Below are 27,019 nucleotides of genomic sequence, written 5' to 3'. Positions count from 1 at the left end.
TGAAGAAGACTTGATTGTATTCTACATTGGTTTAATGTTATGGGATTTGTAAGTACCGCAAAACATTTTACAACTAAACCTTCTATCAAAGGGGAATTTTATTTTAGCCAAATTTTCAATGAGAACCAAGATTTTAGTGTGCAAGACAGGGTCTGATTAGGAACAATCAACATGGATTTGTGCGTGGAAGGTCATGTTTGACAAATCTTATTGAATTTTTTGAAGAGGTTACGAGGAAAGTTGACGAGGGTAAAGCAGTGGATGTTGTCTATATGGACTTCAGTAAGGCCTTTGACAGGGTTCCGCACGGAAGGTTAGTTAGGAAGGTTCAATCGTTAGGTATTAATATTGAAGTAAAATGGATTAAACAGTGGCTGGATGGGAGATGCCAGAGAGTAGTGGTGGATAACTGTTTGTCAGGTTGGAGGCCGGTGACTGGTGGTGTGCCTCAGGGATCTGTACTGGGTCCAATGTTGTTTGTCATATATATTAATGATCTGGATGATGGGGCGGTAAATTGGATTAGTAAGAATGCAGATGATACTAAGGTAGGTGGCGTTGTGGATAATGAAGTAGGTTTTCAAAGTTTGCAGAGAGATTTAGGCCAGTTAGAAGAGTGGGCTGAGCAATGGCAGATGGAGTTTAATGCTGATAAGTGTGAGGAGCTACATTTTGGTAGGAATAATCCAAATAGGACATACATGGTAAATGGTAGGGCATTGAAGAATGCAGTAGAACAGAGTAATCTAGGAATAATGGTGCATAGTTCCCTGAAGGTGGAATCTCGTGTGGATAGGGTGGTGAAGAAAGCTTTTGGTATGTTGACCTTTATAAATCAGAGCATTGAGTATAGGAATTGGGATGTAATGTTAAAATTGTTCAAGGCATTGGTAAGGCCAAATTTGGAGTATTGTGTACAGTTCTGGTCACCGAATTATAGGAAAGATGTCAACAAAATAGAGAGAGTACAGAGAAGATTTACTAGAATGTTTCCTGGGTTTCAGCACCTAAGTTACGGGGAAAGGTTGAACAAGTTAGGTCTTTATTCTTTGGAGCATAGAAGGTTGAGGGAGAATTTGATAGAGGTATTTAAAATTATGAGGGGGATAGAGTTGATGTGGATAGGCTTTTTCCATTGAGAGTAGGAGATTCATACAGGAGGACATGAGTTGAGCGTTCGGGGGCAAAATTTTAAGGGTAACGTGAGGGGGAATTTCTTTACTCAGAGAGTGGTAGCTGTGTGGAATGAGCTTCCAGTAGAAGTGGTAGAGGAAGGTTTGGTATTGTCATTTAAAGCAAAATTAGATAGGTATATGGACAGGAAAGGAATGGCGGGTTATGGGCTGAGTGCTGGTCAGTGGGATTAGGTGAGAGTAAGCATTTGGCACGGATTAGAAGGGCCGAGATGGCCTGTTTCCGTGCTGTAATTGTTGTATGGTTATATGGTTATAAGTGGCTTAAATGCTACACCTGAGCATACACCACCTCCTTCACCCCATTCAGGGCTCCAGGCAGTCCTTCCAGTTAAGGCAACACTTCACCTGTGAATCTGCTGGGCTTGCCTGTTGCGTCTGGTGCTCCTGATGTGGCCTCCTCTACATCGTCAAGACGTGTAGCAAATTGGGGGACCTCTTCATCAAGTACCTCTACTCCATCTGCCACAAGTGTGACTTCCTGGTGGTCAAACGTTTTAAAATGTCCGACATGTTTGTCCAGGGCTTCCTTTTGTGCCAAGAAGAGGCCACCATCATGGTGGAGGAGCAACACCTTATATTTAATCTAGGTAGCCTCCAACCTGGTGGCATGAATATCGACTTTTCTTTCCCTTCTGGTAAACAAATTCCCCCTCGTCCTCTTCCTCTATTCCTTCCCTCTGACCTTTTACCCTTTTGCTGCCAATTACATCCCTCTGGGTCCCCTCCTCCTTCCGTTTCTTCTGTGGTCCAGTCTCTGTTCCTATCAGATTCTTTCTTCTCCAGCCCTTGACCTTTCCCACCGACCCGGCTTCACCTGTCAACTTCCAGCTATCCTCCTTCCCCTCCCCGACCTTTTATTTCAGGCATCTTCCCCCTTCCTTCTCAGTCCTGAAGAATGGTCTCGGCCTGAAACGTTGACTGTTTATTCCTCTCCAGAGATGCTGCCTGACCTGCTGAGTTTCTCCAGTGTTTTGTGTGGGTTGCTCTGGATTTCCAACATCTGCAGACTTCATCATGTTTAGTGATAATATTTTAGATAAAAGGTTTTTGCTTTCACTCTTACACACATAGTATGCTTATTCCATGAAATGAGGCAGTTTGATCTGTCGTCTATACTGCCTTCTTTCATCTGGATTTCTGTTTAAAGTTGCCTGCATTGCCAGCTAAAAATGTGTGTTGTAAATCTGTGAGGTGTACTGTTTATTTGACTTAGAATAACATTTTTCTCTTGAGGTAAGCACTGAAGGTATTGAATTTTGTCTGTCAGTCAATTGAGATGGGAGACTGAGTGCCCATCTGGCTGTTCTGGTGAGTTGGGTAGAGGTGATGGAGATTTAGCACAATTCAGTAGATTTGAATGTTGTCCAGTTATTGTGTCAGCTTCTTTCCTTTAAGACATACCAAGAAAGGGGAAGCTAATAACTGAGATAACAAAATGCTGGAGGAACACAGAAGACCAGGCAGCTTCTATGGAGGGAAATGAACAGCTGGTGTTTTGGGCCGAGACTCTTTGTCAAGACAAACTAACTTGGTCTATTTGACATAGGAAAAAGAAATGATAAACCATGAATTTTTACTTAACGTCCTTTAAATGTTGATGGAGGAAAGGAAAACCAAGCGGGGAAAAAAGGAAGACCAGCAGTGATTAAGGAGTTTGTGGAGTCTGAATAAGCTTCTACCATAAGCTGCTTGAAGGAGGAATAGGACATTACAGATAAATAGTCCAGTTTAAGAGATAACATTTTAGGAAATGCTTTACATTGCTGCCCAATGAGAAGAAAGTATATGCAGAATTGATTTACTTACAAAATGTGCACTTGTATACTGATTGCACTATACTTTGTAGTATTTAAGAATCACTAAACTCTGTTACCTATGTTTTGTAATATAGGATACTGACTTGAAGCAGTACTGGATGCCAGACAGTCAGTGCAAAGAGTGTTATGACTGCAGTGAGAAGTTTACTACTTTTAGGCGTCGACACCACTGCCGTTTATGTGGGCAGATTTTCTGTAGTCGCTGTTGCAATCAAGAAATTCCTGGGAAATTCATGGGTTATGCAGGTATGCAAATAGTAAACCTACATTCAGTGTCCACTTTATTTGATACACCTGCTTGTTAATGTAAATATCTAATCAGCCAATCATGTGACAGCAAATCAATGCATAAAAGCATGCAATCATGGTCAAGTGGTTTATCAGACCAAACATGAAAATGGGGAAGAAATGTAATCTAAGTGACTTTGACCGTGGAATGAATGATTGTTGGTGCCAGACAGGGTGGTTTGAGTATCTCAGAAACTGCTGATCTTCACACACAGCAGTCTCTAAGAGTTTACAGAAAATGGACCGAAAAGCAGAAAACATCCAGTGAGCAGCATTTCTGTGAGCAAAAATGCCTTGTTAATGAGAGAGGTTGGAGGAGAATGGTCAGACTGGTTCAAGCTGACAGTAGGGTAACAGTAACTCAAATAACCACGTATTACAACGGGTGTGTAGGAGAGCATCTCTGAACGCAAAACGTGTTGAACCTTGAAATAGATGGGCTACAGTAACAGAAGACCACAAACATACACTCAGTGGCCACACATTTTTAGATAATGGTCATTGAGTGTAATGTGAGAGATCAAATCCTCTGGTATATGCCAAGATTGATCAGTTTAAGCAAATGGGTAGAACATTGGAAGATAGCAACACATTAAGGTGAGTTAAACAATATAACCAAAGGGCCAATAATTAACTTTAAATTTATATTATATATGGAGTGAAGTAACTGATCAGAATAAAAATATTTTAAATGGAGATCTTGCCGTACATAGAATTAGATTTTTTTTGGTGTGGGATTGGGGATCAATGGAGAATGGGTGAGGACGGCATACACAGTCAATTCTCCAATATTGTTGGTCATTTCAGATGTTACTAAATGAACATTATCTCCCTTCAATCCACACTACCATTTGGTCATTATCAGTATTGGTGTCAAGAATATTTGAAGCTTAAGTTTGTTTACTGTGGCTGCAAGTGCTTTAACTCTGACCCACTATTTGTTCATTGCTATTGCCCATTCACTCCAAGATGTTTCTATCCTAATGCTTTCCATTTGACTAAATAATTACTTTGCAGTCAGGTCTTTGTAACTTATTTTTTTCCTTTGTCATTGTTGATGTATGCATTTTGCCTTCAGCTGTGGATCTGACTGCAGATGGATTAGATGAAGTTTCAGTCTTTCTTTTCGTTCCTTGTTGACATCTCGCCAGCTATCACTCCTTGTTCATTTCAATTTCATACACTTAAAAGTTAGCATCTTGATGTGTCTTTGGTAAACTTGAGGGAATTCAAAACTAATTGCATGTGTCATAACATGTGATGTTTTAAGTCTCCAAATTCTGTTTTAAGTCTGCATTTGCTGAGCTGCATCGACTTGTACAGCCTCAAGATATTCTGTAAAATTAAATGAGGTAACTATAAATTTTAGTGGGGTATTTGTTCTGATGTATATCAGCATACTGGCTCATCCTTATGAAGAATGCATGGGGTCATACAGCAGGGGTCACCAAACTTTTTTGCACCGTGGACCGGTTTAATTGACAATATTCTTGCGGACCGGCCGACGGGGGGTGGGGAGGGGGAGCGGGGGTGTTAATCATGACCAAAATATAGGTGATAAGTCAACTATAAATCACTTATAAGTGGCTAATACACTCAATTTCATTTCTAAAACGGTTTATCTAACAAATTTAATATTAAACACACAGCGCATATTTTCCTTGCATGAATGTAGTGATGTCAGTTATACCTCACTTATAAGTCAATAGCATCATAACATCTTAAGTAACGTTTGGATATTAAGCACACAGCGCATATTTTCCTCGTATGAACATCTAAAATCATTGCAACACACCAGTGAGAGGACAAGGTAAGGGCCAGAGGTCCCCGTGCCAGGGCTGCTGTGGTCGCAGTCCGGAGAAAGCGACTGACCGAGCGAGAAGTGCGACATGACGCGTGCCCGCCCCCCTTGTAGGTAGGTAGGATCTATTGGCAGACAAAAGTTTGGCTCGAGGGATGATTTTCAGTAGATCGTAGCGAGGTAGCTGCTCTGCTACTTACGAAACCCTGAGCCTGAATTAGGTCGTCTGCGAATATTTTAGCACCGGGTCCCCCATGAACATTCGGTGTGCTAAACAGGTTTAGAGGCAGTGCCCATCTGTCCGCGCTCCAGGCCAGTATCAACGGCACTTCTTGCGCTGAGGCCAACCAGTGATCCCTGGCGTGAGGGTGTCACTGCGTTTAGGCGACTGATGACTTTGCGTGCATAATGGCCTCGTGCGTTCAAGTACAACAGTGGGTGTGACAGGGAATGAGGAAAGGTGCAGCTGACTCGTATCGTTTCATATCACCAAATCATTTTGTTTACTCGCAGCCTGGTAGCACACGCTTTGCGGCCTGATACTGGTCCGCGGCCCAGTGGTTGGGTACCACTGTCGTGCAGCATAGAAGCAGGTTCTTTGGGCTACCCATGAAGCATCCATTATTTCATCAATCTTACACTAACCTCATGTTTGCTCTATTCTCCCTGCATTTGTATCAACTCTTCCAGAATATGCAGTCAAATTTCAGCTCATGAGTAGAACAGTTTTACAAGAAACTGGTTTGACCTACGTATCTTATGTTAATACCTTTTTAAATAGATAATTTGAATACACTTATGATTAGCTTGAAATGAGGGTAAGTATGAACATATTTTAAAAAACAAGAAAATATTGAGCCAGTCAGTCCTTTGAATTTGCTTTGCCATTCAGTAATACAAAGACTGATTTGAGTGTAAATGCCACAACATTCCTGCCTGTCCCCTTCCACTTCCACTAGTAACATTAAAGCCTCTTGCTTATTGAGAATCTACTGACCTCCACCCTAAAAATAATTCAGACTGCCTCTACAGTCCTTTTGAGGAAGAGTTCCAAAGACTTGCAGTGTTCTGCAAGAGGGAGTTGGGAGCTTTATTTTGTATAAATAGGGGTTTTTATTTACAATCAGAAATTTACATACCCCTTAGCCAAATACATTTAAACTCAGTTTTTCACAATTCCTGACATTTAATTCTAAAAAACATACCCTGTCTTAGGTCAGTTGGGATCACTACTTTAGGTTAAGAATGTGAAATGTCAGAATAATAATAGAGAATGATTTATTTCAGCTTTTATTTCTTTCGTCACTTTCCTCGTGATTCAGAAGTTTACATATACTTTGTTAGTATTTGGTAGCATTGACTTTAAATTGTTTAACTTGGGTCAAACGTTTTGGGTAACCTTCCACAAGCTTCTCACAGTAAGTTGCTAGAATTCCTCTAGGCAGAACTGGTGTAACTGAGTCAGGTTTGTAGGCCTCCTTGCTCGCACACGCTTTTTCAGTTCTGCCCATAAATTTTCTGTCGGATTGAGGTCAGAAAATGATGTCAAGTGTGGTTCATCCTTGGGAGCAATTTCCAAATGCCTGAAGGTACCACGTTCATCTGTACAAACAATAGTACGCAAGTATAAACAGCATGGGACCACACAGCCGTCATACCGCTCAGGAAGGAGACACATTCTGTCTCCTAGAGATGAACGTACTTTGGCGCGAAAAGTGCAAATCAATCCCAGAACAACAGCAAAGGACCTTGTGAAGATGCTGGAGGAAACAGGTAGGCAAGTATCTATATCCACAGTAAAACGAGTCCTATATCGACATAACCTGAAAGGCTGCTCGGCAAGGAAGAAGCCACTGCTCCAAAACCGCCATTAAAAAAAAGCCAGACTACAGTTTGCAAGTGCACATGGGGACAACGATCTTACTTTTTGGAGAAATGTCCTCTGGTCTGATGAAACAATAATTGAACTGTTTGGCCATATTGACCATCGTTATGTTTGGAGGAAAAATGGTGAGGCTTGCAAGCTGAAGAACACCATCCCAACCGTGAAGCATAGGGGTGGCAGCATCATGTTGTGGGGGTGCTTTGCTGCAGAAGGGACTGGTGCACTTCACAATATAGATGGCATCATGAGGAAGGAAAATTATGTGGGTACAAATGTATATTGAAGCAACGTCTCAAGACATCAGCCAGGAAGTTAAAGCTCGGTTGTAAATGGGTCTTCCAAATGGACAATGACCCCAAGTATACCTCCAAACTTGTGGCAAAATTGCTTAAGGACAACAAGTCAAGGTATTGGAGTGGCCATCACAGAGCCCTGACCTCAATCTAATAGAAAATTTGAGGGCAGAACTGAAAAAGCATGTGCGAGCAAGGAGGCCTACAAACCTGACTCAGTTACACCAGTTCTGTCTGGAGGAATGGAACAAAATTCCAGCAACTTACTGTGAGAAGCTTGTGGAAGGCTATCCAAAATGTTTGACCCAAGTTAAACAATTTAAAGGCAATGCTACCAAATACTAACAAAGTGTTTGTAAACTTCTGACCCACTGGGAAAGTGATGAAAGAAATAGAAGCTGAAATAAATCATTCTTTCTACTATTATTCTGACATTTCACATTCTTAAAGTAAAGTAGTGATCCTAACTAACCTAAGACAGGGAATGCTTTCTAGGATTAAATATCAGGAATTAGGTAAAATTGAGTTTAAATGTATTTGGCTAAGGTGTATGTAAACTTCTGACTTCAACTGTATATCTGCTCTAAGTTATACAAGGTATACTCCAGGCTACTGTGAGAAGTGAAGGAGGAGATTGCTGAGCCTCTGGCGATGATCTTTTCATCATCAGTAAGGTGGGAAAAGAACCAGAGGATTGGAGGATTGCAAATGTTGTTCCCTTGTTCAAGAAAGGGAGTATAGATAACCCAGTGAGTCTGACTTCCGTGGTCGGCAAGTTGTTGAAGATCCTGAGAGGCAGGATTTATGAGCGTCTGGAGAGACATAACCTGATTAGGGATAGTGAGCATGGCTTTATCAAGGGCAGGTCATGCTTTATGAGCCAGATTGAATTTTTTGAGGATGTAACAAAACACACTGATGAAGGTAGAGCAGTGGATGTAGTGTATATGAATTTTAGTAAAGTATTTGATAAGGTGCCCCATGTAAGGCTCATTCAGAAAGTAAAGAGGCATGCGATCCAAGGAGACCTTGCTTTGTGGATCCAGAACTGGCGTGCTCACAGAAGGTGGTTATAGGTGATTCGTATTCTGCATGGAGGACAGTGACCTGTGGTGTTCTACATGGATCTGTTCTGGGACCCCCTCCTCTTTGTGATTTTTATAAATGATCTGGATGAGGAAGTAGACAGATAGGTTAGTAAGTTTGCTGATGACACAAAAGTTGGGGGTGTTGTGGGTAGTCTGGAGGGTTGTCAGAGGTTACAGTGTGACATCGATAGGATGCAGAATAGGGCTGAGAAGTGGCAAGTGGAGTTCATTCATTTTGGTAGGTCAAGTTTGAAGACAGAATATAATATTAATGGTAAGAATGTTGGCAGTGTGGAGGATCAGCGAGATCTTGGAGTCCGTCATGGGGCACTCAAAGCTGCTGTGCAGGTTGACAGTGTTGTTAAGAAGACGTGTGGTGTGATGGCCACCATCAACCGTGGGATTGAGGTCAAGAGCCATGAGGTAATGTTGCACTATATAAGACCTTAGTTAGACCCCACTTGGAGTATTGTGTTTAGTTCTGGTCACCTCACTACAGGAAGGATGTGAATACTATAAGAAAGAGTGCAGAGGAGATTTATAAGGATGTTGCCTGGATTGGGGAGCACACCTTTTGAGAATAGGTTGAGTGAACTTGGCCTTTTCTCCTTGGGGCGACAAAGGATGAGAGGTGACCTGTTAGAGGTGTATAAGATGATGTGAGGCATTGATCGTGTGGATAGCCAGAGGCTTTTTCCCAGGACTAAGGGGGCATAGTTTTAAAGTGCTTGGAAGTAGGTACAAGGGGGATGTCAGAGGTAAGTTTTTCACACACAGAGTGGTGGGTGCGTGGAATGCACTGCCGGCGATGGTGGTAGAGGTGGATGCAATAGGGTCTTTTAAGAGACTCTTAGATAGGTACATGGAGCTTAGAAAAATAGAGGGCGATGCAGTAGAGTAATTCGAGGCAGTTTCTAGAGTGGGTTACATTGTTGCCACAACATTGTGGGCAAAAGGGCCTGTAATGTGCTGTAGATTTCTATGTTCTTTGATAAGCTGATTTGCAATTTCTCTTCAGGTGATCTTCGGGCATGCACGTACTGCAGGAAAATAGCTCTGAACTATGCACATTCCACAGACAGCAGCTCCATTGGTGAAGATCTCAATGTTTTAACCGACTCAGCGTATTCTGTGTCCATGTTGGATCCCAATGAGCCTAGAACTCCTGTAACTGGACGTAAAGTCAATAAAAATAACTTTTTGGAAGAGGACCTTGCATGGCAGAGGTATGAAACATATTTTTGGGAACAGTTTTTAAATATGTATTAAATGTTTGAGTCAAGAGAGTTTTGTGAAAGATTCACCCCTATTACGTTAATCTGACATATTTGTTTCATCTGCATTTTAATTAATCTGTTGATGCACAGCACAAGTTGTCAATAAAATGGTAAACTTTTAATGATCATATTTTTAAAAATAGGAAGGTTCTTATGATTCCGTCAGCTGCCCCTCTTCAAAACTTAAAGTAAATTCATTATCAGAGTATGTTTATGTTACCATATGCTACTTTGAGAACTGCAAAGAAAAATAGTGCTGTGAACACATAGTTGTAAAGAGTCCTTGGAAGTGTGTCTGTAGGTTGTAGAATCAGTTCAGAGTCGTGGTGAATGAAGTTATTCATGCAGGTTCAGAAGCCTGATGGTTGCAGCATAATAACTGTTCCTGTGGAAGCTATAGAAAGGGTGCAGAGGAGATTTACAAGGATGTTGTCTGGATTGGGGAGCATGCCTTATGAGTGTAGGTTGTGTGAACTTGGCCTTTTCTCCTTGGAGCAACGAAAGATGAGAGGTGACCTGATGGAGGTGTATAAAATGAGGAGAGGCATTGTTCGTGTGGCTAGTCAGAGGCTTTTTCCCCCAAGACTGAAATGACTAACACGAGAGGGCACAGTTTTAAGGTGCTTGGAAGTAGGTATAGAGGAGATGTCAGGGGCAAGTGTTTTACGCAGAGAGTGGTGAGTGCATGGAATGGGTTGCTAGCGACGGTGGCAGAGGCAGATACAATAGGGTCTTTTAAGAGACTCCTGGATAGGTACATGGAGCTTAGAAAAATAGAGGGCTATGGGTAACTCTAGGTAATTTCTAAAGTAAGTACATGTTCAGCACAGCATTGTGGGCCAAAGGGCCTGTATTGTGCTGTAGGTTTACTGTGCTACGGTGAACCTAGTGGTATGGGACATAAGGCATCTGTATTTCCTGCCTGATGGCCTTGTAAATGTACTCTATGGTGGGGAGGGCTTTGCCTGTGATGGACTGGGCTGTATCCATCACTTCCTGTAGTCTTTTGTTCTTGGGCATTGGCATTTCCATGCCAGTTAGGATACGCTTCACTGTGCAGCTGTAGAAATTTGTCATAGTTTTTGGTGACATGCTGAATATATGTAATCTTCCAAGAAAGTAGAGGTGTTGCCATGCCTTTTTGGTGATGATCCTAGAGCGGATCCTCTAATGTGATCATGTAATATTTCAGGGGTTTGTTATTTACATGTAGGAATAAATCAGTAAGAATAAAAACTGTTCCATTCTACTTGACATTGATCTTTAAAGTTAGCAGTAGATCTCAAAAATATTTATATTTTGCAAAACTTTTGGACATTGGTGCATGCAATTTAAGAATAGCTGCTGCTGAAGTCTACGTGAATTATTGAGAATTCATTACAAATGTTGTGTTTCGTAATAGGTAAGGAATTATGATGAAAAATAAACATCATTGTAGGCTGTACATGTAAAATCTCAACATAATAAAAAAACCATAGGTAGTGATGGTGGTGACGAGAAGGCGTACAGGAGTGAGATAGATCAGCTGGTAGAGTGGTGTTGCCACCACAGCCTTGCATTCAATGCCATTAAGACCAAGGAATTGATTGTGGAGTTCAGGAAGGGGAAGTTGAGGGAACACAAACCAGTCCTCATCAAGGGATCAGCAGTGGAAAGGGTGAGCAGTTTCAAGTTCCTGAGTATCAACATCTTTGAAGATCGATCCTGGGCCCAACATATTGATGCAATTACATAGAAGGCACAACATCAGCTATATCTGGTTAGGAGTTGAAGGAAATTTAGTATGTCACTAAACTCTTGGAAATTTCTACAGATGTTCTGTGGAGAGTATTCTAACTGGTTGCATCACCATCTGATATAGAGGGGCCACTTCACACGATTGGAACAAACTGCAGAAAGGTGCAAACTCAGCCGGCTCCATCGAGGGCACTCGCCTCCCTTTAGAAAGGTGGCATCCATCATTAAGGACTGCCATTACCCAGGACACACCCTCTTCACATTGCTACTATCAAGGAGGAGGCACAGAGGCTGGAAGACGCGCACTCAACTTTTTGGGAACAACTTCTTTCCCCTCTGCCATCAGATTTCTGAATGGACAATAAGCCTATTCACACTACCTCACTTTTTTTTCTATTTTTGCTCTCTTTTTGCACTACTTATTTAATTTTAAAAAAGAAATACTTATAACTTATAGTGTTTTATTATTAGGTATTGCAATGTACTGTTGCTGCAAAACAAATGTCACAACATATGCAGTGATATTAAACCTGTTTCTGATTCTGAGCTGTACAATTAAATGCCTCTGAAAGAAAGTCAATCTTTTACTTAGTGAATGCTCTTCAAAATCTCTTGAGGTCACAAATTACCTAAGAGCTAATGAACTGGAGGTATTCTTATGATTAGAGAAATGCAGCATCTAGTTGTACTGTGAATATCAAATGATAACGGCATTATTAAACTTGATTATTTAGCTGATTGAAAGATAACTTGCCTTTTCTTGTACAAAAGAGCATAAGATCCTTTTTGTCACCAGTAAAGTCACCAGGGTCTCAGTTTAAAGACTCAGCAGCACGATGGCACTTCCAACCATGAAGAATCCAATGTTGAACTGGATGTGAATAGATTTTTGTGTTTAACTTGAGGATGGGATCTGAACCCGTAAACATTATTATGGAGATAGATGTGAATGAGCCACCTTGAGCATTTTTTGTTATACAATCCAGTCTATAGTTAAATGCAGATTTATCATGTGAAAATTATTGGAAAAGAGCTGTTCACTATTTTTGATAACCATTGATCTGTGAAACAAGTGATTATTCGTTAAATAATTCTACATTTTAGTATTCTCAGTATTACTTGAAAAGCTTTTATTTTCAGTAGCAGTGAAGCCTTTATGGATCTGATGAATGTGTAATGGTCCTGCCGAGTCTTTCTCTTAATAACTCCTTGTCTATTTTAATCCCTGCTGCTATTTTTTGCTCTCATGCTGAAGAAATTATTTAAAATATTCCTTTAATCAAGTATTTTTTGTTTAGTCCAGGTTCTTTCTCAAACAAGGGGACAACGCCATTTTTAAAGTGCAAACTTTCTTCTTTTCCATTTCTTGCATTCCCCTGTAACAAAAAAATTTACATTTTGATTGACTACCATACATGACCTAATTAAATTAAGGCAATATAGGGTAGGCTATGAAGTGAGCAAGTTACAAAGCTGATACTCACTGTATTATTATCAAACAACTTGCTTTCAAGTATCCGAACAGTACCATAAGAAAATTGTGATATTACACCTTCCAAATTGCAAATTGGGATAGGAACTAATGTTAATAATGCTGGTTAGATGTGTTAAAGTGCTGCATTGGTTTCAATATAGCCTTCAGGGAGGTGAACCAGGAAAAGCATCCAGTCCAGATAGGGTAATTGGCTTAGTACTAAAGATCTGTGCTAGTCAACTGGCTGGATGTTCAGTGAGATCTTTAGTCTCTCACTTTGGCAATCTGAGGTAACCGCTTGCTACAAGAAGGCTTCAATTATACTTGTGCCCAAAAAGAACATGGTAAGTTGTCTCAATGACTTTCATACAGTAATACTTGCATCCATGGTGATGAAGTGATTTGAGAGGTTAGTGATGAAATACAGCAACTCCTGCCTGAGAAACAATTCTGATCTGCTCTAATTTGCCTACTGGAGCAGTAGGTCCACAGCAGATACCATCTCATTGGCTCTTCACTCAACCCTGGAACAGCTGAACAGCAAAGATGCATACATCAGGATGTAATTTACTGACTACAGCTTGGCATTCAATACCATCGACCCCTTCAAAACTAATCAATACCTCATTGTGTAATTGGATCCTCGATTTCCTCACTTACAGAGCTCAGTCGGGTCAGATTGATAACAACATTTCCTCCATGATCTTCATCAGTACAGACTGTATGCTTAGCCCCCTGCTCTACTCGCTTTTGATTGTGTGACCAAGCAGAGCTCCAATGCCATATCCAAGTTTGTTGAGGAAACTACTGTTATAGGCCGAATCAAAGAGGGTCAACAACTGTAAATTCCTCGGTGTTTTAATTTCAGAGGATCTGTCCTGGGCCTGGCACTTTAGTGCAATTATGAAGAAAGTATGGCAGCGCCTTTACTTACAGTAGGAGTTTGCATGGATTCAGCATGACATCTAAAACTTCGACAAACTTCTATAGATGTGTGTTGGATAATATGCTGACTGGCTGCATCACAGCCTGGTAAGGAAACACCAATACCCTTGAATGGAAAATCCTACAAAAAGTAGTGGATATAGCCCAGTCCATCATGGGTAAAGCCCTCCCCACCACTGAGCACATCTCTGGAAGTGACCCTGAGTTTAAGTTTTGCATTTTTAGTCTATTTATATTCTGACTATCAGAAAACTAGAATTTGCTTTCTTACATGCAAGATTAGTGCAGTTTTGCAGAGAAGGAATAGCAATTTTTTTTTGTTTTCTGATCAACTTTAGAGTCACTGCCTTAAATCTCCTGGACTAAATCTCTATCTCAAAGCAGAGTTAGATTTACCCAAAACAAAATGCTTAAAATGATGTGACAAAGTCCATGCTTAACTTGTTTGCACACATTGTTTCCAGCTGAATTGGTTCATGGCTGCCTGACCTGCCCTCGTGCAATTCAACATCTGCAAGCAGCATTATTTGTGTATCCTTTACCGATTATAAAAATCAATGATTATTTTTGTATGCATTGCAACAATGTGATCTATGAACTGTCTAGTAAATTAGTATTCTGGATGAAATTCTCACAGCATCTTTTTGGTTAGTTCGCAGTTTTTTCATGCATGCCTATGCCTCTTACATGAAGTTTCCATTTAAGGCCATAATAGTATCTGATGTCCAGTAATGTAGTTAAATGTCAACACAAGGAAATCTGCAGATGCTGGAAATTCAAGCAACACACACAAAATGCTGGTGGAACGCAGCAGGCCAGGCAGCATCTATAGGGGGAAGCCACACTCGGGTTGGATGAACAACACCTTATATACCGGCTGGGTAGCCTCCAACCTGATGGCATGAACATTGAGTTCTATAACTTCTGTTAATGCCCCCCTCCCCTTCTTACCCCATCCCTGATATATTTAGTTGTTTGCCTGTTCTCCATCTCCCTCTGGCCTCCTGTCCCATGATCCTTTCCCTTCTCCAGCTCTGTATCCCTTTTGCCAAACACCTTTCTGGCTCTCAGCTTCACCCCACCTCCTCCAGTCTTTTCCTATCATTTCGCATTTTCCCCTCCCCCTCCTACTTTCAAATCTCTTACTATCTTTCCTTTCAGTTAGTCCTGATGAAGGGTCTTGGCCCGAAACGTCGACAGTGCTTCTCCTTATAGATGGTGCCTGGCCTGCTGTGTTCCACCAGCATTTTGTGAATGTGGTTTGTGTTATGTTTTGTAACTTCAAAACATTAAACTAATTCAAAGGGAAACAAGACAACTGAGATGCGATCATTTTTACTTTCACGAGGTGCGCACATATGTCGAGGTAGCATCATGTCATAAGCAATTGACATATTTTTGCATATAACCTATAATGAATTATTTAAGCAAACAAGAATGCTTATTCAAACAATATATTTATAATATTACTAAACTATTACTGATATATTAAATACACAACAGTTAAGCGTGAAGATTTTAAAGGTTTTGGGGCTTAAAAGTGTGATGGTATGTAAAAGCAAAATATCATAATTTATGCAAATATTCCTAATTACTGTGGGCCAATCTCTCTATATCCTTTCAAGGAGGCCAAATGTCATGAATGCTATCAACTAATAATTGGGACACTCATAAACTATGCAGGATCAGAATCGGGTTTAATATCACTGGTATATGTTGTGAAATATGTTGCTTTGTGACAGCAGTACATTCTTATACTAAGTAAAAGAAAATTATAAATTACAATAATATTAAAAGATTAAATTAAATAAGAAGTTCAGAAGAGGGCATAAAAGGGGGAAAAAAAGTAGTACTTGGATTTATTGTGCATTCGGAAATCTGATGGAGGAGAGCAAGCTGTTCCTAAAATGTTGAATGTGTGTCTTCAGGTTCTTGTACATCCTTGATGGCAAGAGTGAGAAGAGGGCATCTCATTCTGACAGGTGCCCCCTTTTTTATTGTTTTGAAGCATCACCTTTTGAAGATGTTCTTGATGCAGGGGAGGTCAGTCCCCATGATGGAGTTGATAGAGTTTGCAACTTTCTGCAGTTTTTTCTGATCTTGTGCAGTGGCTCCTACATATTATATGGTGATGCAATCATTTAGAATGCTGTCCATGGTAAATTTGTAGAAATTTGTGAGAGACTTTGTTCAAGTCTCCTCAAATTCCTGATGAAATACAGCCACCTTTGTAATTGCGTCAGTATGTTGGGCCTACGGTAGTTCTTCAGAGATGTTGGCACCCTGGAGCTTGAAACTGCTCAACCTTCCCACTGCTGATCATACGATGAGGACTGGTGTGTGCGCACCCTAGAATTCTTCCTAAAGTCCACACTCAGTTCCTTGTCTTACTGACGTTGAGTGCAAGGTTGTTGTTGTAACGCCACTCTTGATGCAATCAGCTGATCTGCCTCACTTCTGTACACCACCTCGTCACCATCTGACATTTAGCTGGCAAATTTGTAGATGGTGTTTAAGCTGTACATAGCAAGCACAGTCGTGGGTGTAGAGCAGTGGGCTAAACATGCAACCTTGAGATGGGCCCATGTTAATTGTCAGCGAGGAGGAGATGTTATTTCCAATCAGCACTGACTGATCTCCCGTAGAAGTCAAGGATCCAGTTGCAGAGGGAAGTACAGAGGTCCAGATTTTGGAGCTTGTTGATTTTTATTGAAGGCATGATGCTGTTGAATGCAGAGCTGTAAGCAATAAACAGCAGCCTAATGTAGGTACTGCTATTGTCCAGGGGACCCAAGGTCGAGTGGAGAGCCACTGAGATTGCATCTGTTGTAGACCTGTTGTGACTAAAGGCAAATTGCAGTGAATCCAGGTCTTTGCTTAGGTAAGAGCTGATTTTGGCCGTGACTAATCTCTCAAAGCACTTCTCGCAGATGTGAGTGCAACTGGGTGATAGTTGTTGAGGCAACTTGCCCTTCTTGGCATTGGTATGATTGTTATCCTTTTGAAGCACGTGGGAACCTCCGACTCCAGCAGTGAGAGATTGAAGATGTCCTTGAACAACCTGCCAGTTGGTTGGCACAGGTTTTCAGTACCTGTCAGATACGCCATCAGGGCCTGAATCCTCGTGAAGGTCACCTTCATGAAAGATGTTTTGATGTTGGCCTTCAAGACAGATCACCAGATGCTGCGGGGAATTGCACAGGTGTAGTTTTATTCTCTGTATCAAAGCACGTATAAAATAGCCTTCTGTGGGTCATACCTGCAGTACTTGTATAGTTCTGGATCACTGGTCTTGAATGCCACAGATCTAGCCCTCAGCAGACTGCAAATCTCTTGGTTGGGTATGTTTTGGTTTGTGTACGTCTGGTATGTTCTTGAAGCCAGACTTTTATCCATACAGGTCTTGATTGAAGTCCGTAACAACTGTGGCTTATTGATGCAGATTGGTGGGCGAATCCCTGAATATGGTCCAGTCCACTGACTCAAAGCAGTCTTGTAAGTGCTCCTCCCCCTCTCTTGACCATACGTTCTTGCTCCACACTACTGGTACTGTGACCTTTAGTCTCTGGTTATATGCCAGGAGTAGTACAGCCGGGTGATCAGCTTTTCCAAAGAGTGGCTATGGGGTGGCACAGTAAGCATTTTTGTTGATGGTATAACAGTTGTCAAGTGTATTGGATCCTCACAACATAGGTGATATGTTGGTGGCAGTTGTTCAGAGATGTCTTCAAACTGGCCTGGTTCAAATTTCCTGCAATGATAGGGAAGACATCAGGTGCTCTGTTATGTGACTGCTGATGACGGTACTTTGCTCCTCCATTGCTGCCTGACATTGGCCTGAGGTGAAATGTTACTAGGATGATGGTGGAAAACTCCCTCAACCGATAAAATATGCAATACTTGACTGCTGGATGTTCTAGGTTGGTTGAGCAGGACTGAGACAGAACCATCATGTCTGTGCAGCACAATGAGTTAATCATGAAGCACACACTCTCTCTCCTCTACCTTTTAAATGACTCAACTGACCTGTCTTTATGATGAAGCTATTGGGCTGCAGTGCTGAGTCCAAAATGGCAGGAGTTGGCCATATTTCTATGAAGACATATTTCTATGTACACAACAGTCCCTGGTGTCCCTCTGGTACTGCAGTTCTGCTCTGAGGTCTTCAGCTTTATTCTCCAGAGACTGTACATTTGTCAGCAGGATTGTTGGCAGTGGGGAGTATAATGCCTCTGCTGTTCATTTGTACCTGAGCCCAGCACTCCTCCCTGCTTCATTTTTCTTAAGGGGGAACTACACTTGCAACCTAAGTCTGCTGTCTGGAGTTCGTCGATTTTGAGGATTGAAAGGTTGTTTTTTAATGTCTTAGAACATTTGCAAGAGCTATATACCTTTTCTAACATAATTATTTAGTGGCCATCATTGGGTTGGAAGTGAATAATAATTACAACAAAGATCCTCGAGTCTTTCTTCAATTACAGCTGTTGCTGGTAATGCATTAGTGATCAAAAAAGCTTACCTGTTAACTCAGAATTTTGTATAAAGACAGGCAAAATTAAGCAAATTTATTGAATGATATCTGAACACTGTTGCTTTTGATTTGCAATTTTAAATATATATGATTCATGTGCTCAATATTAATATATTTCTAATAGGCACATCCAATTGATTATATGTTTTTTTAAAAATTAGCCTGGGTCATCAGGACTCGCAGAATAATGCCTTGACATCACGTCTCACAGCTGTACAAGAAGATGTAGGAATGTCACCTGCACGTAAAAGGTACATGAGAGAAGATTCAGAATTTTGTTCTTTATATTTGTAATTATTTTTCTGTGTAAATGATTGCAATTTAAAAATTAATGAAAAGGATGTAAAATGTTGGAAATACTCAGCAGAATGGGCAGCATCCGTAGGGAGGGAAGCAAAATTAAGATTTCAGGTCAATGACCCTTCATCACCTGCTCAGCATTATCCATTTTTATTTCAGATTTCAAGACCCTTTTTCTAATAGTTTGCATGTAAAATAATCATGTCCATGTAGACACCGTCCACTGTCTTGCCTTCATCAACTTTTCTGGCAACTTCTTTGAAGAACTCTAAGATTGGTTAGACATGACCCACAACACACAAAGCCTTGCTGACTATCCTTAATCAGTCCATGTCTATCCAAATACTCATATCTGGTCCTTAAGAATACCTTCCAATAACTTTCCCACTACTGATGTCAGACTCACCAGCCCATAATTTCCTACTTTATTTTTATTCTTTCTTAAACATAGGAACAAAATTTGGCTCTCTTCCAATCCTCTGGTACCTCACCTATTGCTAAGGATGATTTAAATATCGCTGTTAGGGTCCCAGCAGTTTCTACACTTGCCTCCCGCAGGGTCCGAGGAAACATCTTGTCAGGCTCTGAGGATTTATCCACCTTAATTTGCCTCAGGCCAGCAAACACCTCCTTCCTCTAATCTGTACAGAGACCACGAAGCTGATGACATTTTGTCTTACCTCTGTAGATCCTGTGTCCATCTCTTGAATAAATACAGATGAAAAAATGCATTTAAGATCTCCCCCATCTCTTTTGGCTCCAGGCATGGATTACTATTCTGATCTTCTAGGGGACTAATTTTGTCCTTTACAATCCTTTTGCTCTTAACATATCTGCAGAATCCCTTGGGATTCTCCTTCCTCTTGTCTGCTAAGGCAACCTCATGCCTTCTTTTGGCCCTCCTAATTACTTTAAGTGTTCTCATGCATTTCTTATACTCCACAAGCACCTCATTTGTTCAACCTGCCTATGCCTGCTATGCACCTTTTTTCTTAACCAGGGCTTCTCAAAATATCTCTCAAAAAAACAAAGTTCCCTAAAGCTCTTATCCTTGCCTGTTATTCTGACTGGTACATACAAGCTTTATGTTCTCAAAATTTCACTTTTGAAGCCTCCCACTTTCCAAGTACACATTTTCCAGAGAACACTTGCCAGCTCCTTTCTGATACCATTAAAGTTGGCCCTACTCCAATTTAGAATCTCAACCCGTGGACCAGATCTATCTTTTGTTTATTTACTTTGGAAACGAATGCCATTGTGGTCACTAGATACAAAGTGTTCCCCTACACAAGCTTTTGTCACCTGCCCTGTCTCATTCCCTAATAGCAGATCAAATATCGCACTCTCTCTTGTTGGGATTTCTACGTACTGATTAAGAAAACTTTCCTGAACACATTTGACAAACTCTACCCCATCTTGTCCTTCTACAGTATGTGAGTCCCAGTCAATATGTGGAAAGTTAAAATCACCTACTATAACATCCCCCTGCAACTCTAATTTAAAATAACCCCCCCCCCCCCCACACACTAGCAAACATTCCTGCTTATTAATTCCCTTCCAATTCAGGTGCAAACTGTCTCTTCTGTACAGGTCCTACCTTCCCTGGAAGAGAGTGTAATGATCCGAAAATATGATGCCCTCCCTCCTACACAAACTCTTTAGCCATGTGTTAAACTGTATAATCTTCCTAGTTCTGGCCTCACGAGCATGTGGCACAGGTAGCAATCCTGAGATCACAACCCTAGAGGTCCTACTCTTAACTTAGTACCTAACGCCCTGAAGTCACTTTGTAGAACTTTGTCATTCTTCCTACATGTACACCCAACCCCCCCCCCAAAAAAAACAGCATCCAACGTGGTATACGTGTTGTTGAAGGGGATGGTCGTAGGGGGGTCTCTGCACTTGCTGTTTAACCCCTTTCCCTTCCCTCCCTGTCACCCAGTTTCCTGTGTCCTGCAGCTTGGGAGTAACTACCTTTCTATATGTCCTATCTATCACTTGCTTGGCCTCCCCTCAGCCTTCCGAAGTTGATGATAGCAAGACAGTGGATGTTGTCTATGTTGACTTTAGGAAAGCCTTTGTCAAGGTCTTGCAAAGGAGGTTAGTCAAGAAGGTTCAGCCACTGGGCATTCAGGAGGAGGAAGTAAAATGGGTCAGATGTTGTTTTGCAGGAGAACATAAAGAATGGTGATAAATGGTTCTGTCTCTGACTGGAAGCCTGTGATAAGTACTGTGCCACTAGGATCGGTGCTAGGTCTATTGTTGTTTGTCATCTACATCAACAGTCTGCATGATAATGTAGTAAACTGGATCAGCAAAGTTGCAGATGACACCCACATTGGAGGTGTAGTGGACAGCGAAAGAGGTTATTAAAGCTTGCAATGGGATCTGAACCAGCTGGATAAATGGGCTGAAGAATAGTGGATAGAATTTAGTGCAGACAAGTGTGAGGTGGTACATGTTGGGAGGACAAATCAGGGGAGGACTCTACATTGAGCAGTAAGACTCTGAGAAGTCTGGTAGAACAGAGCGGTCTGGGAATACAGATTCATATTTCCTTGAAAGTAGAAAGGGGTGTAAAGAGAGCTCTTGGCACATAGATCAAAGTATTGAGTAAGTAAGGCCTGTTTCTGTGCTGTACTGCTCTGTATCTCCATGACTTCGACCTTCCATTTCCCTCAGATTCATTTGCCTATCTAAACATCTGTTAAAAATCCCAAATGTTTCTGCTTCTACCACCTCTACCATCACCCCAGGCAGTGCATTCTGGGAACCCACTACTATGTGTTTTTTTAAAAAGACACCAAAAAAACTTGCCTCTTGCATCTCCTTTGAACGTACACCCTTTCACCTTAAATGCATGCTCTCGGTTCAACCCTGGGGAAAAGAAGTACTGTCTGTGTACTCTGTCTATGCCTCTCATAATCCAATAAATCTCTGTCAGATCTCACTTGGCTTCTACAACTCCAGAGAAAACAGCTCAAGTTTGTTCATTTTTGCACATGCCCTCTAGTCTAGAAAGCATCCTGGTAAACATCTTCTGCACTCTTTCCAAAGTCTCGACATCCTTTGTGTAATGTGGCTACCCATTACATCCATTGTGTACTGTGACTGTATGCAATATTCCGGGTGTGGTCTAATTAGAGTTTTATAAAGCTGCAAAATAAATTCCTGACCTTTGTACTCAGTGCCTCAGCTAATAAAGGCAAGCATGCCATATGCCTCCTTAAGCACTCTTATCAACCAGTGTAGCTACAGAGTAATGAATTTGGACACCAAGATCACTCTGCTCATCAACATCAGCTCCTCACCAGCCCTCTGGGACCCTGTCTGTGGCTAGAGAAGATGCAACAATATAGGTTAAGTCCCCAGCAATCTCATCTTGCCTCTCTCAATAGTGTTAATGCTCTTTAAGAAACCCAACACTACCTTGAAATGCCCTAGCATGTTAATATGCCCGACACTGATCTCCCTATCCTCCACATCCTTTTCCTTGTTAAGTATTGACAGAAAGTACTCTAAGGACCTCACCAACATCCTATACATAGAAGCAAACATTCCCCCCTTTATTCTTGAGTATTCCTACTCTCTCCTTAGTTATCTTCTTTCTCTTGATGTATGTATTAAATGCCTTGGGATTCTTTCTTATCCTACTTGCTAAGACTTTTCATGGCCCCTCCTGGCTTTACTAATTCTCCTTGAATTCTTTTCTGGCTTCTTTATAATTCTTAAGGGCTCTATTTGATTCTAGCCTCCTTAGTTTTATATACTTTTCGTTTTTCTTCTTGACTAAATGCATCACCTCTTAAACATCCAAGGTATTCTTACCTTGCCATCCTTGTCTTTCCTTCTGACTGGAAAATGTCTGTCATATACTTGGTGCATTTGGTCCTGAAACACCCTTCACATGTCAGAGATGGATTTGCCCAAAAACAGTTGTTCCCAATTAACTCTCTCTAATTCCTGCCTAATGCTCTCATAATTTGCCCTGGTTCAATTTAATACTCTCCTGCAATTTCATACAATCATTATCTATAGCTATATTAAAACTTGAGGGAGTCATGGTCATTGTTCCCTAACTACCCACTGAATGGTGGGTCACCTTGCCAGGCTCATTACCCACCACCAGGTCTTGTACAACCCCTCTTGTTTGACAATCCACCTATTGATTCAGGAAACCCTCCTGGATGCACCTAGCAAATTCCATCTCATCTCAACCTCTTGAACAAAGAATGTCCCTGTTTATATTGGGGAAGTTGAAGTCTCACATGACAACAACTCTATTGTTTTTGTGTCTTTCCTTAATCTGCCTACATATCTGTTCGTTAATGTCCTAATGTCCAGGTGATTTTTGGGGGCTCTCTAGTACAATCCCATCAGAAGGATTGAACCCTTCCTTTTTGTGAGGTCTACCCATACAGAAGCAGTGAACAGCCCTCCCTATGTCCCTTCTGAGTATGGCTGTGATACTGTCTCTGATTAGTAGTGCAACTCCCCTCGCCCCTCTTTTACCCCTCTCTGTAAATATTCTAAAACAATCAACCCTGGAATATTAAGTATCCATTCCTGTCCCTCTCAATTCTCTGTAATTGCCACAACATCATAGTTCCATGTATTGATCTATGCTCTAGGTTCATCACCTTTTACCCATCTACTCCTAGCATTAAAGCACACACACTTTAAACTATCCATCCCATTGTATATTTTACTTTCTTCCTGCCTGTTTTTATTGACCCTGACATCTACTTTCCATTCCATTCCTCCACCTTCTGATGTGGTGCTCTGGTTCCTCGCCCCTTGCCAAACTATTCTAAACCTCCTCAGGTGGCACTAATAAATCTCCCAGCCAGGATATCAGTTTCCCTTCAGTTTGTATGCAACCCGTCTCTCTTGTTCAGGTCATCCCTGCCCCAGAGGGTGTTCCAATGATTCAAGAACTTGAAACTCTGCTCCCTGCACCAGACCCTTAGCCACTCATCCATCTGTACTATCATTGTATTTCTACCCTGACTGGCACGTGGCACCAGGGAGTAGTCCAGAGATTGCTACCTTGGAGGTCTTGCTCTTCAGCCTCTTCACTAATTCCCTATACTCACTGTGCAGGATCTCTTCCTCCCGTTCTACCTATGCCATTAGTGCCGATCTGCACTAAAACTTCTTGACTGCTCACTCTCTCCCCCTTGAGAATATTGTGCAGCCACTCCAAGACATCCTGGACCGTAGCATCTGGGAGGCAACACACAATCCTGGCACCTCTTTTGCGGCCACATAATCTCCTGTCTATCCCCATCTCAAATCTCCTGTTACTATCACTCATCTTGACTTTACCTTTCCCCACCAGGCCTCAGAGCTGGCCACAGTGCTGCTGGCCTGACTGACTGCTGCTACTGTTCCTTGTTAGGTCAATCCCTCCACCCCCCCCCCCCCCCACCCCAGCAGTATCCAAAGAGGTACTAAGATGCAGACATGCATGTTGCTGAGGGAAATAGCTGCAGGGAAACCCCACACTGACTGCTTCTCCTGCTGATCACACGTGTTCTGTCCGAAGCCTGCACTCTGTGTGTGACCACTTCAGAAAAAGTCACCTGTGAGGTTTTCAGACTCCCTATGGTGCTGAGTGTCCCTAGCTCCAGTTCCTTGGACCTGGTCAGTCAGGAGCTGAAGTTGGGTGCACTTCTGCAGATGTAGTCATCAGGCAGACTGTTGGGTACCCTGAATTCCCACATTTTACAGGAGGGGCATTCCACTGCCTTAACTGCTATCCTTTCTACACTGAACTAAGGAATAAGGAATTATGGACAACATTTAAAAAAAAGCTTACCTTGTTCTGGCCTCTGTCTTCTCTCTGAAACCTTTTGAGTTTCACACTCATTTAAGTCACTTACTCAGCCTCTTCTCACTGTGTTTGTAACACCTTTGGGCTTAACCTCTCAAGCTTAAGTTCTACAATCAAATAAATTATTCCAAATGACTCAGCCTGTTGAGCAAAAGGATTGGTTCTATATTTATTTTATAATACTGTAGTGTTATTTGTTTATTTACAGTTGCTGGTGCATATTTTAATTTGAAGATTTAAACATAGATATCTTGTGTTTAAAGTCATCCTCCTTTTAGAAAAACTATGCCTCCTTTAACTTGGAATTCTTCTATTTGCTTATTTATTTTGTAGCGACTTGCATTAATTTTAAGAAGCAGCCATTGATCTCCTTTATGAGATCTTTTGTCAGTACTTCATACTTTAGTGGCATTGCAACTTGTGTTTTAATTTGATATTCATCAGCTGAGTGGTTAACATCAAATTACTGATAAATGTATGTAGTAATTTAAATGGCATTGTGAATGGGGTTGTTCATTGGCTTCACATTAAGATTTATTGTACTTTTTGATCTGCACAGAAAATTTCAATATATGAATCTTTAATTGCATTGAAAGATTCAGCCATTATGTTGAACTAAGAAGTTGTCTTATTGCTAGCTTTAGTAGATTCATGCCCTCTTTGGGATTTGTTTTGTAAATTGAGAACTCCCATAGGGCGAGTAAAGTAGATTAAAGTAAAAGAAGTGATTAGGAAATATCAAAACTCAATTTGTCTTGATCCTGTTCTATTTGTGTTAATTAGCAGAAGTTTTGCAAAACTACATGTGGAGCAATACCAGTACTTTTCCCTCCAGTGTCATATTTTGAAAGTTACAACTATATTAAGTTACTTTTGGTCAAATGTTTCAAACATAGGTATCAGTTAATTGTGGGTGATAAGGAGACCTAACAGCAGTCTCTTTCTGATCTTGTAGTTTTAATGAGATATTACAAGGCTTACTACTTCCTTTTAATTAGCATTTTTTGTTTTCATGACAGATCTGCGAGCATAACCAATCTTTCTCTGGACCGATCTGCTTCACCCATGATTCCTTCCTATGACAGCTCTATTAGTCCTCAAGCTTCTCGGGCACACATCAAAACTGATCCCAATGAGGAAGAAAGGAAACTCCTTCTGGTACTTGCTTAACTTGGGTTTTAATTCTTTTCTTGATGATGGAAACAGTCTCTGTGTGATGTAATATACTACTTTTTTCATTTTTGCTAGTTAAGTCCTCAAAATGTGCAACTGCATTTATCCACTATCCCTTAGTAATCACTAGCATTGCATTTCCCTCGACGAGCTGGTTGTAATCCTACACTCTCTTAGGCAAATGCAAATAATGCAATAACCAACCACTGAAACAGCATCTGTAGAAAGAGAAACCAGTCAATTGTTTGGGTTGTGTCCTAACCTGAAACATTAACTAATTTCTCTTTACACGTGCTATTTCCTGTAACTGAGTTATTCCAGCATTATGTTTTTTCTTTCAGATTCAAGCATCTGCAATTTTATTTTTCCCATATATATAAGGAATATTTTATATATTCTTAGCTTTCTGTTAGAATCCAATAATAAACTGTCCATTATGACCTGAAAATGTGGTGATTGGTTTTAAAGTAATGTAAATTAATTGGAAATTATAAATTTTTACTTTCATTTTCAGGATTCTGTGCAACTTAAAGACTTGTGGAAGAAAATATGCCATCACAGTACTGGCATGGAGTTCCAAGATCATCGATACTGGTTGCGAACGTATCCTAATTGCATAGTGGGAAAGGAACTGGTGAACTGGTTGATAAGAAATGGACATGTAACTACACGGTAACTTCAGTAACTGATCTTGTGGGGAACAGAATGAATCAGGCTCACTTCGAATCCTCTATTAAAAACACATTTTTACAAAGGCTGGACATCTAAAATAGAACTGAAAAGATACTGGAAATACTCAGGCCAAATGGCATCTGTGGAGAGAGAAGTGGAGGTTGTTTAAGGTTGCTCTTAGATTCGAACTGGAGAGAATTGGGGCTGTAATAGGTTTTTCTCATCCATGGAGCAGGAAAGAACAAGAGAGATGGTCTGTTAAAGGCTGGAGATAAGCAGAGATTGTGTTAAAGAGAGTGAGACACATAAAGGAACAAAAAAAAACAAAATTTGATGAGACAGGATAGGAAAATCTGGAATTGTTATACTCACTTCTGAGTCTGGAAGGCTGCAATGTTTCTGAGTAGAAGTAGAGTTACTGCTTTCCAAGTTTCATTGAAAGAATGTGCAGGTCAGGATATTTTGGCAATGTGTTTTGGGACAGAAATAGAAGTAACTGGTGAAAGGAAGCTTGGGTCTCATGTTGGACTAAGCTGGTGTCCAGTGTACTAATCACCCAATCTACATTTGGGTTTGTCAGCACAGAAAATGCTATGTTGTAAGCAGTGTATGAAAATGGGAAAAAGTTAAACACTAATGTGGGATGTAAAAAAAAGAGTAACATTTACTGTTGTGAGAGAAAGCGGTGGTGGAAATGAATTAAGGC

The 27,019-nt window shown here is 41.0% G+C and overlaps 1 protein-coding gene across 3 annotated transcripts in view; it reads left to right on the top strand.

Annotated features, from left to right (window-relative positions):
- pikfyve (phosphoinositide kinase, FYVE finger containing) overlaps positions 1 to 27,019 on the top strand; it is a 99,737-nt gene that overhangs the window by 17,051 nt on the left and 55,667 nt on the right. For all 3 annotated transcript variants that reach the window (XM_073046830.1, XM_073046828.1, XM_073046829.1), the window contains exons 5-9: positions 3,088 to 3,259; positions 9,387 to 9,594; positions 18,494 to 18,583; positions 25,488 to 25,626; positions 26,156 to 26,313. In XM_073046830.1, the coding sequence (XP_072902931.1) occupies positions 3,088 to 3,259; positions 9,387 to 9,594; positions 18,494 to 18,583; positions 25,488 to 25,626; positions 26,156 to 26,313 (767 nt within the window). The remainder of the gene's footprint in view (positions 1 to 3,087; positions 3,260 to 9,386; positions 9,595 to 18,493; positions 18,584 to 25,487; positions 25,627 to 26,155; positions 26,314 to 27,019) is intronic.

This window comes from Hemitrygon akajei, chromosome 5 (genome assembly GCF_048418815.1).
Source record: "Hemitrygon akajei chromosome 5, sHemAka1.3, whole genome shotgun sequence".
In the NCBI taxonomy this organism is placed as follows: Eukaryota; Metazoa; Chordata; class Chondrichthyes; order Myliobatiformes; family Dasyatidae; genus Hemitrygon; species Hemitrygon akajei.
Note: the sequence above shows the minus strand (reverse complement) of the source record. Positions and strands in the feature narration are given on the sequence as shown.